Source organism: Malania oleifera, chromosome 8, assembly GCF_029873635.1.
Source record: "Malania oleifera isolate guangnan ecotype guangnan chromosome 8, ASM2987363v1, whole genome shotgun sequence".
Classification (NCBI taxonomy): domain Eukaryota; kingdom Viridiplantae; phylum Streptophyta; class Magnoliopsida; order Santalales; family Ximeniaceae; genus Malania; species Malania oleifera.
In genome coordinates this window covers 1,855,742-1,871,612 of record NC_080424.1, presented here as the reverse complement: position 1 = coordinate 1,871,612, position 15,871 = coordinate 1,855,742, and the positions used below count along the sequence as shown (strand labels likewise).

Here is a 15,871-nt window from a genome sequence, read left to right as displayed (position 1 = left end):
TCTCGGCAACTTTTACTTTTTGGATATTATGTTTCTTCGTCGCCCAACATTCCAATCCATATAGCATAGTTGGTCTTATAGTTGTCCTATAAAACTTCCCTTTCAATTTTAAAGGTATTCTACGATCACATAGCACACTTGAAGCACTTCTCCATTTTACCCAACTTGCTTTAACTCTATGCATTACATCATTTTCAATTTCTCCTTCAGCTTGCATAATAGATCCAAGATATCAAAATCTACAAGTGTTATTTATTTCTTCATCATCAAGTTTAACTTTGTCTCCAATATTTCTCCTATCATTACTAAAATTACATTTCATATATTCTGTTTTATTTCTACTTATCTTAAAGCCTCTAGATTCCAAAGTTTCTCTTCATAATTCTAACTCAGCCTCTACTTCGTCCCTAGTTTCGCCAATTAATACAATATCATCTGCAAACAACATACACCATGAAACCTCCTTTGGAATACTCTTAATCAATTGTTCCATCACTAAAGCAAAAAGATAAGGACTCAAAGGAGATCCTTGATGTACACCTATGGTAATTGGAAATTCTTTAGTTTCTCTATCTATAGTCCTTACACTTGTCATTACTCCATTGTACATATCCTTAATGACATCGGTATACCTACAACAAAGACCTTTTTTTTTTTTTTTTTCCTAAAATCCACCCTAGAATTTCACTAGGTATCCTATCATATGCTTTTTCAAGGCCAATAAATATCATATGCAAGTCCCTCTTCTTTTCCCTAAACTTTTCTATTAATCTTCTTAAAAGATAAATAACTTCTGTGGTAGATCTATCAGGTATAAAACCAAATTGATTTTCTGAGATCTTCGTTTCTAACCTTAATCTTTGTTCAACTACCATTTCCCATAGTTTCATCGTATGACTCATAAGTCTAATTCCACGATAATTATTACAATTTTTAATATCTCCTTTATTTTTGTATATAGGTATTAAAGTGTTTTTTCTCTATTCATCTGTCATTTTCTTAGTTTTTACAATTGTATTAAATAAATTAGTTAACCATATAATTCCGTTATCATCCAAGCATTTCCAAACTTCAATTGGGATGTTATCTGATCCCATAGCTTTCCCATTTTTTATCTTTTTTAGTGCAAACTTTTCTTCGTTAACTCTAATTTTGCAAATAAATCTTATATTTTTAGTCTTTTCCTTATTTGACAATTCTAAGTTTAAGCCTTCTATTTGGTTTTCGTTAAACAACTTACTGAAGTAACTTCGCCATCTTTCTTTAATGTCTTCGTCTTTAACCAAGACAATATCAAACAACTTATATTTCCTAAGTCCTTGCTCTTCCTTTCTCTAGTTTTAGCAAGTTTAAATATATTTCTTTCCCCATCTTTTGTACCTAATCTATCATACAAACTATTAAATGATCTATATTTAGCTTCACCAACGACCTTTTTTGCATCTTTTCTTGTCTCCTTATATTTTTCAAAGTTATCTCTATTTCTACACTTTTGCCACTTTTTATACCAACTTTTTTTTGTCTTTATGATTTTTTGTACATCTTTATCCCACCACCAACTCTCTTTGCTATTTGAGAATCTTCTCCTTGATTCACCTAAAATCTCTTTTGCTATCTTTTTAATAGAGCTAGCTAATATATTCTAAAGAGTATTTGTATCTATCCCATCCTCTATGATCTAATCTTATCTTTGATCATTTCATCTTTGAATTTTATTATATTTTCTCCTTTTAGGTTCCACCATCTAGTTCTCTTACACTGATTTATTTTATCATTTTTCTTCCATTTTTAATACATATATCTAACACTAAGACTATGTTGTGTGGTTAGGCTTTCACCTGGAATAACTTTACAATTCTTGCATGATAAACAATCTACTCTCCTAGTTAAAAAAAAAAAAAAAAAATCTATTTGGCTGCTATTTTGTCCACTTTTAAAGGTTATTAAGTGTTCTTCTCTCTTCTTAAAACAAGTATTCATTATACTAAAATCATATGACATAGCAAAGTCTAAGATTATCTCCCCAAACTCATTTTTGTCTCCATATCCATATGCTCTATGTATCCTCTCATAATTTATATTATCTCTTCCAACGTGTCCATTCAGGTCTCCTCCTAAATATTTTCTCAATTCCTAGTATGCCTCGTATAATACTATTCATATCTTCCCAAAATTGTCTCTTAAGATTTTCTGCTAAGCCAACTTGAGGAGCATAAGCACTAATGATATTTATTATCTTTTGTCCTAATACCATCTTGATTTTTATAATTCTATCCCTTACTCTAGTTACATCCACAACGCTATCTTTTAAGTTTTTGTCTATAATAATGTCTACTCCATTATTATGTTTTTCTTTTCTAGTGTACTAAAGTTTAAATCCTGATTTATCGATTTTTTTAGCTTTCTCCCCCACCCACTTAGTCTCTTGAAGGCAAATTATATTAATTCTTCTTCTAATCATTATATCCACAATTTCCATGCTTTTACCCGTAAGTGTCCCTATATTCCAAGTTGCTAATCTAATCCTAGTTTCCCGAACTAATGTCTTTACCTGCCTACGTCCAGAATGATGCAGGAACCCTCGCATATTTGACACCGTACCCGAGCGCCGACACGGCTCATCGCGTCGGGGCGACGACCTACCCCACCCTCGCCCACTTTTCGCTACACCAAATGGTTCAAGTGCAACGCGTCGCTCGTAGGGGACGCCCTAGCAAATATTCGGTAAGGTCTCAATTGCACAAAAAAAAAAAAAAGTATTCAGGATGGTGAAGCACTCTATTATGATTATACTTGCTGAAAACTATTTGGGGATCATCCGACTTCTACCTATAAAAGGTAATTTTTGAGCCGCTATCACCACCATCGGTGTATGATGCCCTGAGATATGTCAGAATGTACAGCTAGTTGTGAGTTGTCCACATTTTCTATATAGATAATTGAAAGAGGATTTTGATAAGAATTCAGTTTTACATTCTCCTCTAACCCTTCCTGTTCTTTTCTTTATTGGGATCCTAGTCATCATCCATCATAGAGGCCATTTCCTTGAGATGGGAGTGCATGCAGTTGACTGTTTTTGGGGCCATTCAGGCTTGAAAAGAACCTGGCTCAGTCTAGGCAGGTTAGTATATGACTAATGAACAATGTTCTACTAGCAACTTGGAGTTATGACATTTATGTGAATTTCACTTAAGAGCCCCATGCCACACTCCACATCCTGCCCCCTTTTTCTTCTTTTTACCCATTTTTCTTTCTTTGTCGGGGCAGAGGTGTGCCTAGTATGTGTGGTTGGACTAAACCAAATTTCCAATCCAGAAGCAAGACAAGGAATTGGGACAGTTTATGGTTCACATATGGATAGCTAATGATTAGCCAATATATATATGGAAGAATTACCTACACTATGGGGAGAACCTTGGTTTTGGAAGGAAGTTTTGCTGCAGGAGAATTATCATCTCTATGGAAAGTGTGGTGAGATTTTGCAGCAAGAGATAAGGAGGGATGGTGTGAGGCAGTTGGAACGACAAGTAGCAGAGGGCAAGAATCTTATGGCAGGGACAGCTAGTGTTTCACAAGTGGCTATCCAGGGATTGATGTTGAACTCATCTGGGCCTGGGGCACTTGCTAGTCACTATGTGTTTTACTTGGGGCAATTGTTGAGTAAGTTGGTTTCTCCTCTGTCAGGCATGGAACCGGCCCAAATTTAGTAGGGCGGTCAAGAGGCCCAACGGTCAGTGGTTAAAGAGAGTTAATTTTGAGGTGAAGTGATCCTATTGGGGCCTAGAGAAGGTTAAGAATTAAATGGGCCTCATTTTCCGGCCCAAATTTCAAACCACATAATCAAAGTAATCATCCGATACAAATTTCAGGAAGAGCTCGTGTAGCCCTATTACTGTCGAATTCTGGAGCCTTTGGGAGGAACTGATAGCTTTTTCCTTTTTGCATCACTGGCTGAGTGACTGGGTGAGTCTTTTAGGGAAGATCAAAAGATTTTTACTCTGTGTTGTGGAATCTCTGAAATATTCAGAAGGAAGATGCAGTGAATGTAGGACAAAAAGCCAGAACACGGGCTGGCCCTTGTTGGAGATTAATGGAAAAGAATGACAAGGGTGGTTGTATTTAATTAATTAGTTTATTATGTGTGTTCAATTTAGTAGTATGGGATTTTGTATTTGGGGGCTTGTTTTTAATATTTGTGTATTTTATGGGTGTATTTGTAATTTCATGTAGTTTTAAGGGAATATGTGTTGTTTCATGTGTTTGAGTCTCTCTTATAAATAATGTCCAAAAGCCATGTATGAGGTGGTTATTGTTGAATTTGAATTTAAGAGTGAATGCGTGATGTCCCCCTCTTATCTCCTTCCTCTCTTCCTTGTTTCTTCTTCTTGATCACTTCTCCTCTCCTATATCTCTCCCACATTATGTGTTGGATGTAATTGCAGAATGCTGTCCTGCATCATTTGGTATCAGAGCTCAACCACAATCGCCATTTTCCATTTTCAGCCCCATTTTCCTTCCCACTGTTCTTCTTCCTCTCCTCTCTCTCTCCCCCCAAGTTGTGTTGGCTGTAGTTCCATGCTGTCCTGTGTCGGACAGATGTGAGGAGAAGCAAGGTAAGGAAGGAAAAGAATGATGTGTTAGATCATGAATGTGATGATGTTAGTGAGTTTGACGATGGCGGTTTGCTTTTGGATGAAATTTGGAAAGAATGTGGCTGTCTCTTGTCATCTGATTTTCTTAGGGATATGTTACAGTTGCCACCATCTCCAGTGGAAGGTTTAAGAGGGTATCTCAATATTTCAGGTTGTGCGAGGGGCAAAAGTGTAAAGACAAGGACAATGGAATGGACAAGGAGCAGAAGGATAGGATTTTGCCCACTCCTGTAGATGAGATTAATGGGAAGGATTTTGAGGCTCAACAATAGTTGGATGAGATAGTTCTGTGGCAATCTGATCCTGAAGGTAATGAAGATTGCTTGGGTTTTTGTGAAAGTAAGTTGAAGGGACAGCATGAGTTAGTAAGTTTGAAGTGCTTAACGAACTACATTGGCAAGGGTTTAAAGAGGGAGTTTCTTATTTTAAATGTTTAGCTTTTTTTGCTTTCTTGTTTTCTTTTTTCTTGACAATTTTTGTCCTCTTTTGCGTTGTAATCTCTTTTTCCTCTCTTATTTGATCTTCTTTTATATATATATTTTGTTGAACTTAGGCAACCTGTCTGGAAGTTGAAGGGCATGTTTAGGGCAAAACTTTTGAAGAAATGGATTTGCATGATTGATCTATAAAGGTGATAGGGTACCAAGGAAGCTTTATGGTGGTTTTAGAAAAGAGAGGAGTTAGTTGTAGGTGTATATAGAATTTATTAGAGATGTGCACAGTGTCATAGCTAGTTAAGACCAAGGAGAGAAACTATTGAATTTTCAGTCAATCAAAATGTCAAGGGTTTGTTTTGGTGGATGAATTTCGTACATGTCTAAGTAGAGGTTCCATGGTGTGTGTTGTTTGCAAACAATATTGTCTTAATAGATTAAGATAGAGTTGAAGTAGAATCTAACTTAAAGCTATGAAGAAAAGCTTTAACTAGATGATTCAAAATGCATGGATGCATGCAGTTATTATGCTCCCTATCATGGGTGTTATTTCTTGTGTGTTTATCTCTCCACGTGTTGTCAGGCTACACATGGGGGAGTGTTAAAGCTTGATATATATTGTTGGCTCACAACCTAATAGCTTAAGCTTTGGATCAAATTTCTGTTCACCTATGTATATCAAGCCCATGTAAAGACTTTTTGCTTCTAACAAGTGGTATCAGCCATGTATATAAGCACCCATCCTCCACTATATTTTTACAATGTGGGACAACAAACTCACAAGTGGAATTCTCAAGACTATTCCCCTCACTTGTGAGTTCTAATTACTCCCCCTTAAATGAAAATCATTACTTTTCACACAACCAACTCGGATTCACTACTCAACCATGAGAGAGACCACAAAACCATGCGAGTCCGTTCATCTATGGGATTAGCATCCGTTGGAACACGTGCATGAATACTCAAGTCCAATTCAAATCATCTGCTCTAAATACCACTTGTTAGATCTGGGCTTGATATACATGGTGAGTACGAATCTGATTCAAAAGCTTAGACTTTTAGGTGAAGTGGTAATCTAACAATTCATTTTAGGACTTTTTGCCCAATCGGTGGAACAATTTTAGTTGACTGCAGTGCACCCCCAGGATACAACCCAACCTCTTGGTTGTTACTCTTTAAAAAGAGTATTGTTGTTGAGAGGGGGTCCATCCTCACCACCAAACACTATCTAGGGTAAAGTATGACAAACAAGTCGGTACCTAAAGGATCTAGCATGGCCCTATATGTAGGGCTTTAGGTCAACTCTACAAAATATAAATGAAATGCTCGTTTAGTAGAAATGTATCCCACATAATGGAAATTGGACTAAAGCACAAATCAGTGACTTTCGGACTTCTTTAGTTGCGGAACATAATAGCACATCAGCAAAATGTATCATTTTTATTTTGTATTATAAAACCATTAACTCGCTCTGAAATGTTGCTGTATCAGATGCAGCAAAATTTTTATGTTCTTTTGTTCAACCTGTTCTGATCCTGAAATTCCTTCATTCGACCTTAGCAGGTAAAATTCTAGTTCTGTTCAATTAATCTCACGGATGATTCATGAAGCGAAGCTGCGCATTAAATGCTTGGTGTTGCTAGGAGGGAACTGAAAGTTTCTTAAATTCATCATTCCCTTGAAGTTGGATTTTAGTCAAAAAGGTTAGCAGCATGGGCTTCAGCTACGCTTTGTCTTCCTTTCTTCCAGCATTGTCAGCAGACCATTTAGCCTCTATGAATGAATCCGGTAAAGCTTTTGCGCTGCTTGTTTGTCTCTGCGATGAAATTCTATGCCAGATATTCCTTCTTGTTTGAAGGGAACTGAGTTTGTAATTTGAGCAAGTTATTTTATCAAGGTACAAGCATGCTTTTTTTTTTACTCTAAATTCTTTTTGGATGCAGCAAGTTGGACCAAGTACGCTTGCAATTTCTCAAATTCCGGGTTTGGACTGAAAACTAATTATACTTGTCACATCCATTTGCGTAAGCATTGGAATGGCAACAGGGCCTAAACACATGGAAAATATTTGAGATTAATTTGATTTTGACAACGCTATACATAGGAACAAAATTGAGGAACTCTCTCTTTGCTGAACAGAGGTCAGAATTCTCTCTCTCTGAGGTGACGTTTAGCAATGGGATAATCAGTTCTAGGGATCTCGTAACATTTGGTTTGTGGGGATTTTGCTTTGATTTTAATTGCATATAGGAATGTGTTTTCCTTTTGTGCACTTCTGACTCCACTCTCTTTTATGGAGAAGTACTGAATTGGAAAGTGTTAGAATTTCATAGGCGTTGTTGAGTGCTAGAAGTCATAGATATTATTTTGTTGTCTAAAAATAAGTGCTTATAAAATAAATAGTGTTTGGATACTTGAAGCTATTATAAAGTGATTTATTATTATTATTATTATTATACATAATAAAGTAATATACAATTGTTAATTTAGCTTAATAATATTCTCAATTTAATTATCATTGTCACAAATATTTTCTAATGAACATTATTCATCATTTTTATTATCTTATTATCAACAATATATTATTATTAATGAATGTTATAGTATTATCCATTGTGGTCCGCCTCTTTTTAGGACTTGCATACGTGGGAGCTTTGTATATTGGGCTGTCTTTTTTTTAAAAAAAAAAAAATGCTATTATTAGTTTTATAATATGTTTTAATAATTATGAAAAAAAAAAAAAAGCCTTGCAAGGTGAAAAGACTTAAGAGGGCTTTTGCTTCCAGGTCTAAATTTTTGTTTTTTTGAAAAAAAAAAAAAAGAATCTCCGATTTGTACTTTTTCTTTCAAATTTCTCTCATTTTCTTTTTCTATCAAAAATTACTCAATAAGCATGCACCGTTGATGTTGGGGATTGCTTGTTGAGAAGCTCTTTTAAAAAAAAAAATTTCTAATCGGTTTTAAAAAAAAAAAAAAGATTCATCTTTTAGTAAGTATTTTCTTCCGTTATGTTATATGCTATACTCAATTTAATTAGCATTGTCACAAATATTTTCTAATGTAATAATGTATTATATAGTATATAATGCTTGATATATGATGATGTGTATGTGTATGTATATAGTAAAATTTACATGTATGTTCAATAGAATAATTAACTACAGAATATTTAATAAAGTATGATGATTAAAATACAGTGTAGTACTTATGTTGGTGATGATAGCAATGCTTGATGCTGTTGGCAGTGTTTGGGGTTACAAATGAGTCAAGTGTTTGATTTAATAGTAGTTTGTTTGAAATTGTTCATTAGCATAAACAAGCTAAATTTCAGTTTAAATTTGAAACTCAAAAATAAAACAAGGCAAGTAGTTTGAGCTAGTTAATACTAGCTTCCTAAGGGCTTGTTTGGTATTGTTGTTATTTTTTATTTTCTGTTTTTTGTTTCTTTTTTCTGCATGGTGAAGAAATAGATAATAAAAAAAGTGTTTGTTTATGTTGTCAGTTTTATGTCTTACTTGTTGATTTTTAGCTATTTGAAAAAAAAAAAATTAGATTTTATGACTTTCAATTGTTTTGTCAACTTATTGTCAAAAATTTTAATATCTACAAATATTTTTTTTTGAATTAAATCATTCATTTTATACGCTTTAAAATTTAAGTAAAATGATCATATAAATTTGAATATAATTAAAATAATGATATGCGTATCTTTTTTTAAAATGATAATAAAGTCAATTATAAAATATTTTTATTATTCTTTCAATTGTAATGTTCATTAAAATGAAAGTATAACAATTAAATAAAGTAATTATAATAATTTTTATTCTTATAGTAGTATTTTTTTAAGTGTACTATTATGTTATTATATTGCTATAATCATATTTTTATAATATTATTGGATTTAAAGACGAAAATGAGTATTTTTAGATTAAATTTTTAATTTGTTTTTGTTTTATAAATATTAATCAAACTATATATATATATATATATATATATATATATATATATATACACTAAGTTAAAAAATAAATCTAAATGGTAAGACTAAGGTTAACTATACAAAATTTTGTGTGGAAGAATAATAGAGAAAAAATATATATATATGAAATAATTTTTTTTTAAAAATCAATCTATATATTTAGTTAACAATACAAAATTGTAATAATATATAATTATAGCATGAAACTTGAACGTAAATACAATTTTACTAATGTATAGGAAAAGTATATATAGAAGAAATAATTTTGTTAAACATACCTTTAAAATACATATGGCACAAAAAAATATTTTACTAGAATTTTTTTTTGTATATTTTTAGTTAGATTAATTGTCAAGTCAAAAATATATAACATAACTTCCTTGATAAGAATAATGAAAATATAAAATTGCAACAATATACTATTTTAGTATGGAACTAATCATTATGTTGAAACACATAAAATAATTAGAATTAATTTTATATATTTAATTTATGTAAATATAAACAAATAATAAAGAAAATAGAAATAAATAATTTAAGTTAATTTTATAATATAAAAGTATTGAAAATGAAAGTGATGGAAAGTTGACTTATTCTTCTAAAACAATAATTAGTGAAATTCACTATGTTTGAATTTTTAAATTTTATCTATTAAAAGAGAATATATTTTTAAAATATTTTTTAAAAAAATTAATAAAATCATAGAGAAATTTAGTAGGACTTGTGTGAGATCAAAGGAAAAGTAATTTGAAAAATAAATTTAAAACTATTAAAAAATTAGTGAGGCTTGCATCAAAGAGAAAAGAGTAAAAGAGAAATAAGAAAGTTTTATAATTTTTTTTTATTATACAAAAATAGAAACAGAAATTAAAAAACTAAAAATAGCAAGACATCAAACAAGCCTTAACTTTATTAATTTTTATTACAAGACTCAGAAGAACAACTAAACATCCCTTACAAAATAAAATAACATACATAATACATATCATACAAATTTATTTAAAACCCATTACTTGCCTAATTGCCTTCCTACAAAATCCTTCACCTCCGCTATAAGCATGGGAAGCTCGGGCAGCTCCGGAAACCCGTAAAACCCATGGATCGCATTCGGATACTCCACCAAGTACGCCTCTTTCCCGATCCTCTTCAATCCCTCGTAGTACCGCCTCTGCCAATCTTGTAACGGGTCGAACCCTCCGACGATAACCACCGTCGCCGGAAACTTCATCCTCGAAATGTCCGGCGCTCTTGGCCCGAAAACGTTCGCCGCCGGATGGTCCCGATCTGACCCGTCTGGCAAAAACGCCTTCCACATCCGATGCGTCCGGTCCATCGTCGAAAGCGGGGCTGAAGTGAGGCGCGTCTCCGCCTCCGTCACCTCTTCTCCCCCGAAAAATGGTTGGATCGCCAGAAGCCCGACGATCTTCAACGCTCTGAACTCGTGCTCGCCGGATCTGACCGCCACGTGGTGCGCCAGGTTCCCGCCGGCGCTGTCTCCGGCGAGGAAGCACCGGCCGGGGTCGCCGGCGTCCGGGAAGTTGTCGCCATCGATGAACTTCAGCGCGTCGAAGCCGTCCTCGTACTGCGACGGACATCGATGCTCCGGCGCGAGGCGGTAATTGAGCGATATCACGACGGCGGGGAGTTCCCGAGCGAGCTTTCGGCAGAACTCGTCCAGTGGCTTGGAGTTAGCGGCAAGGAAGGAGAATCCGCCGCCGTGGAAGTAGACGATGACGGGGTGGCCTGCGGGGGAGGCGGCGGCGGCGGAGGGGACGTAGAGACGGAACCAGAGGTTGCGGGAGGCGTCGACGGTGACGTCGGAGGTGGAGACGCCGAGGTAGGGTTTGGAGGAGGGAGGGGCTTTGAAGTCAACCAAGTTCATGAAGAAGCGGTTGATGCTGCCGTCAGGACGGCAAGCGAGGTCGGTGGCCATGCTGTAGGCGGCTAAGGAGAATCGCGTCCGCCATGGTAGCTCCGGTGACTGCGGAGAATTTTGCGTCATCTCGTTTTTTCCACAGAGAGAGAGAGAGAGAGAGAGAGAGAGAGAGCAAGTTGGACTGAATGGAGATTTGGACTATTGAATGGTGGCGAAGGCTTCAACTACCCTTGCCCGTAGTCGTTAGTAGTTGTTGACTTTACTTTCAAGGCTGCCATGCTTAGCCCGACTCTATATTATTACTAGTATTATTATTATTTGGAGGATTTGGTAGGTTAGTTGAAGTAGTATGAATAGGGCTAGTAACAGCCCACGGTCATGATGCGGTGAAAAGATATTAGCACATATGAAGGAGTGTCGGGTATTCAATTCTAAGTAAATATACTCAAGGAACCAGCGGCACCTGTGGATGGTAAAAATTCACTCTGTGAGTCAGTGGAAACTGTGAATGGTGAGAGTTTGCTCTGTGAGCCAGCGGGAATTGTAGATGGTGAGAGTTTTCTGTGAACCAGCGGAAACCGTGGATGGTAATGAAGATGTGTCCCGAGTGTCGGGTTGATCGAACGTCTAACTGATGCACGGAAGTCGTGTCCACATCCGGACTTTAACCTGATCAGCGAGACTTGGGGTGGAAGATGCTGATCCGTAGGTTTGGTACCCCCACCAAGGGGTCCGAAGGTTTCGTTGGTGGCTGAAATTCCTATGTAATAAAAAAAAAATATGACTAATAGCAAACATGTGAGATTGTTAGATTTTTGAAATTTAAAGAGAGATTTGTATATTTTCTCTTAGAAAAAGAAGTGAGTACCTTTTTTTCAAAATAATGATGTGACTAATTTTTAAATTACAAAATACAAAATTTAGAATCCAAGTTTATAATGGATAGAAGTAATCAAGGTAAAAGAAATATTTTCTGTAGAAACCTGAATAATTATAGAAATTAAATAATAAAGAGGGAGAAAAAGAAAATTTTAAAAGGGTTCACAATTCATGTTCGTCGACGAAGCGGCTTATTGGGATCGTCGATGGGGACACGTGTCTCATCGACGAGAAATTACCGAGAGGGGTGTTTAAAGGCCTAAAATTCGTCGACGAGGAATAAGTACTCATCGACGAACCTCCTTCTTGCGCTCGTCGACGAGATAACGTGGCTCGTCGATGAGTCTGTATTTTATAAATATGCTGAACCCAGGTATACGATGAGAGAATTTTGTCAAGAATTTTTGGAATATTATATAAATGCTTTTCTGAATATCAAAGCATGACGTTAGCTAGTGAGACCCTATGGGGATGGTTCTTGATAGGATATATATGTTGATTATTTATATGGAAGTATTCTATTGAAATTGAACATGTTTTGGGAAAAGAATGTTATATATATATATATATCTGAGTGTGTGTGCGCGCGTGTGTGTGAATTCAGATTTAGACATTTTTCTCATATCGCATTATTGACTAAATTAATGTGTTTTATGATATTTAAACTCATGTTACCACAAACTAATGATAACATTTTCCGTCTTACTGAGAGGTGTCTCACCCCAATATTTATTCTAACATTTCAGGATATCGAGAGGATCGAACCTAGCGCTCCAGAGTAGGGCATTGAGAGAGAGTGTTGAAAGTAAGTATGGGAGAAAATTATTTTTGTTTAAGGAGATGTATCTGTACACCTGGGATTAAGACAGCATTTTGGGGAGAGCGACCTATGTATATATAAGATAGCACTAGAACTCTGGTATATTGTATTCTGGATTGATATTTATGATTCCGCTGCATGTATGTATTTTTTGGTTATATAGTTACGGTATCAGAGGTGAAAAAAAAATGGTAGTAATTTTGAGGCGTTACAACCATTACCTTGTGTGAATATGGTTTTCAAATTCTTCCAAACTTCTTCAACAATTGAAGAACTGATAACACTAGTAGCAATCTCTCGTGTGCGAGAGTTCAAAATCCATGAAAGGACCATATTGTTGCAATGAAACCACAAAATATACAATGGATCAGCTTGATCTTCAGGCTTAGAAAATGTTCCATCCACAAGACCTGTTTTGTTCTTAGCTTTGAGAGCGGTCAACATTGATCTACTCCATGTATAATAATTCTCACCATTCAAAGGCTGAAAAACCAAGATTGAACCAAGACTTTCTCCATGAAGGAGGAAATATGGATTGGAAAAATCCTTAGTCAAGAACCAAGCATCTTGCTCTAATACCATGTTAAAATTGAAAACACAAACAATATCACAGGAAAACAAAGAAATAAAACTAAATCTTGGAGAGAAAACTCAAATCTCCAATTTTTATTTTATTTCTTGTGTAATTAATTCATGTACATCATAAAACTCATATATATATATATATATATATATATATATATATATATATATATATATATACATGCAATATTCCAACTAACTAATTAACTGCTAAAAATAATAAGAAACAAATGCTGAAATAATCGAAAATAAACTAATCGTAACAGTAGTAATCGGTCGACGAGTATAGGCAATCAGTCGACGATTATAGGAAATCAGTCAATGATTATGGGGAATCAGTCGATGACTTGGGACAAAAAGCAATTAGTCGATAAATTCTAGACTGAATGTGCAACTGATTGAGGCAGAGAGCAACCAAATAACAAACCGTCGATGAGTATACGCAATCAGTCGACAATTTGTGTCCTAAAGCCAGATATAAATTTAATAATATTAGTGCATTACGTTAGGAATTTAGTAGATAGAAATAAAGTATAAACATGATTCATAATTAGGTGAGCTATGAAAATCTCACTTTCTTGAAAGAGATTCTTGCCTTCTACAATTTTGACTTACTCAAGATGTGGTGCAATAAACTTTTTTCCAGCTTGTCTCCCTCAAAATACAACAACTTATTTAAATCATATACTCTCACTAATTCTGTACAAGTGGGAGAATCCTTGTAAGGCTTGGTTGTCAAACTCTATAGGACTTCGACAATGAAGGACTAAATTGGAATAAGAATGATTTGCTTTATAAGCACACTTGGCTGTTCATTGTGCGTGAACTTAATAAATATCAAATATATGTAAAGTAACGAGATACATATATAAGTTCAAAGTATGTTCAGATAGAAATATGTAGAATTTATGAAATCCATGTATCAATAACATAATTAATTATAGATTTATATACCTTTTTGAAATACGTTTTCCCTTCACAAGATATATTCACCACTATTCATAAATTATATAATATTAAAATGCACTAATACATTATATATGTTTTCTTACAAATGTTCATAAGATTGAGTGGAAATTGTTGTATCTATGTATTTTTAAAATTTATATTTACCTCATTGAAAATTTTATCAAATGTCAATTAATATTTTTTATTTGATTTAATATAAATATTTTCAATTTGCAAATAAGCTTTACCATTGATTCTTCATTTTGATAATTTTTTTAAATAATGAAAAATTAAAATTGTTGGAGTGTCAAGGCTTGAAGAGATTCTAGGCCGTTCGTCCTCTCCAGATCCAACAGCTGCTGTTGGGGGGCATGGATGTAATTTCATGTGTAGTTATTTTGTAAATGAAATAAAAGTGAACAGCAGGGGGGAAGAGCTGGATCTGGGGGGTAATCTTCGCAGCTTCAAGGAAAAAAGGGGGCGCGGCAGAAGGGGATCTTGGCAACTTCAGGAAAAGAAATACAGCAAAAGGGGCTTTGGGGGATTTTCGGTTTTGCAGGTTCAGAGGGCAGCCGCACCCGAGCGCAAGAGAGGATTTTCAGCGGCCGTGAGCGAGAGCAGCCTTGAGAGACGGCAGCACAGAAGAGGTTTTCTTCTTCGTGTGTTTGCAGCTCCAGAACCGAGAGAGACGCTGCACCATCTTCCTCCACAGCCAGCCGCGAGTTCTTCCTAGCAGCAGGAGACTTCCCGACCGAGCGAGCACCTGCAGAACCAAGAGGCTTCAGCAGTCGCGCGGGAGAGTGAGGCCGCACGGGAGAAGAAGCCGGCAGGAGGAGGTGCGGCGCTGGGTATCTCCAATCTCCAATAGAGATTCACGCACTGGTAAGGGAAGGTAAAGACACATGTAGATTTGATTTCTTGGGAGGGGTTTCTTGTAGGGAAATTAGGGAGAACAATAGGAAGAAACCTAGGGTTATTCGCAGGTGCGAAGGGTAGATTTCTTGGGTTGTTCTTGGGCTGATTTTCAGAAGAAATCGGTAAGACAAGAAAGGGTAAATCAGTGTGTACTTGTATTTATTTTCACCGGTTTTATATAGTGTCTCTGGAGGTGAGATCTGCCGTGGATGTAGGCCAAGTTTTGGACCGAATCACGTAAATGTGTTCTTGTGGATTGTGCTTGTGACATGTTTATGCGTTGCTGTATATTATTTGGTGAACGTATATTTTTCTTGATCAGGATTAGCACACGCGCGTCAAAATAAATAGGTTTATGTTTAAGTGTTATTGGGGCTGATTTGAAATTAATTAAAATCTGAAAATAGAATTAGCAATCAGCTGGAATTACACGCAACAAAAATTATATGGAATATTTCAGCAACTTAAGATTTTCTTTTAAATAGTCTCACGCATATTGATCACATCCCTACAAAATGATATTAGAATTTTATTTTCATAACTTTATTACAATTTTTATAGCTCCAAAATCAAATAGATTTTAATTTGATTCTTTACAAGCCCCATTGTGTTACATGTGCCATTTTTTGCAACATTAAATTGTATTTTTTTTGTTCACTTTTATGAGTGCAATTTTTAATTATAAAGTATGTTCAATATATTGAAAACGAAATTGAGGTTTGTGTGGGAACATAAAGTCGAAAGTTCTTTGGAGGAGGGCGAGAGGGGCGAGTATTCATCAATCAT

At 35.2% G+C, this 15,871-nt stretch overlaps 2 protein-coding genes across 17 annotated transcripts in view; one reads left to right on the top strand and one right to left on the bottom strand.

Moving 5' to 3' along the window:
* The window catches only part of LOC131161545 (uncharacterized), a 33,558-nt gene extending 20,701 nt beyond the window's left edge, over positions 1 to 12,857 (top strand). For 2 of the 16 annotated variants that reach the window (XM_058117374.1, XM_058117376.1), the window contains exon 9: positions 6,650 to 7,206. The gene's annotated coding sequence lies outside the window, so the exon portion shown is untranslated. Of the gene's footprint in view, positions 1 to 2,565; positions 2,725 to 6,646; positions 7,207 to 12,566 lie in introns of those variants that run through there. The other 14 variants (XR_009138543.1, XR_009138541.1, XR_009138540.1 and 11 more) reach the window with 14 other exon arrangements.
* On the bottom strand, positions 9,958 to 11,816 carry LOC131161546 (probable carboxylesterase 18). The gene has a single exon (XM_058117377.1). It carries the CDS (start codon positions 11,065 to 11,067, stop codon positions 10,075 to 10,077), a length of 993 nt encoding a protein of 330 aa, XP_057973360.1. The 5' UTR covers positions 11,068 to 11,816; the 3' UTR covers positions 9,958 to 10,074.
* Positions 12,858 to 15,871: the final 3,014 nt, after the last annotated feature.

Bases quoted from the DNA above. Each gene is read 5' to 3' on its own strand.
- LOC131161546 (XM_058117377.1), bottom strand. From the start codon at position 11,067: ATGACGCAAAATTCTCCGCAGTCACCGGAGCTACCATGGCGGACGCGA.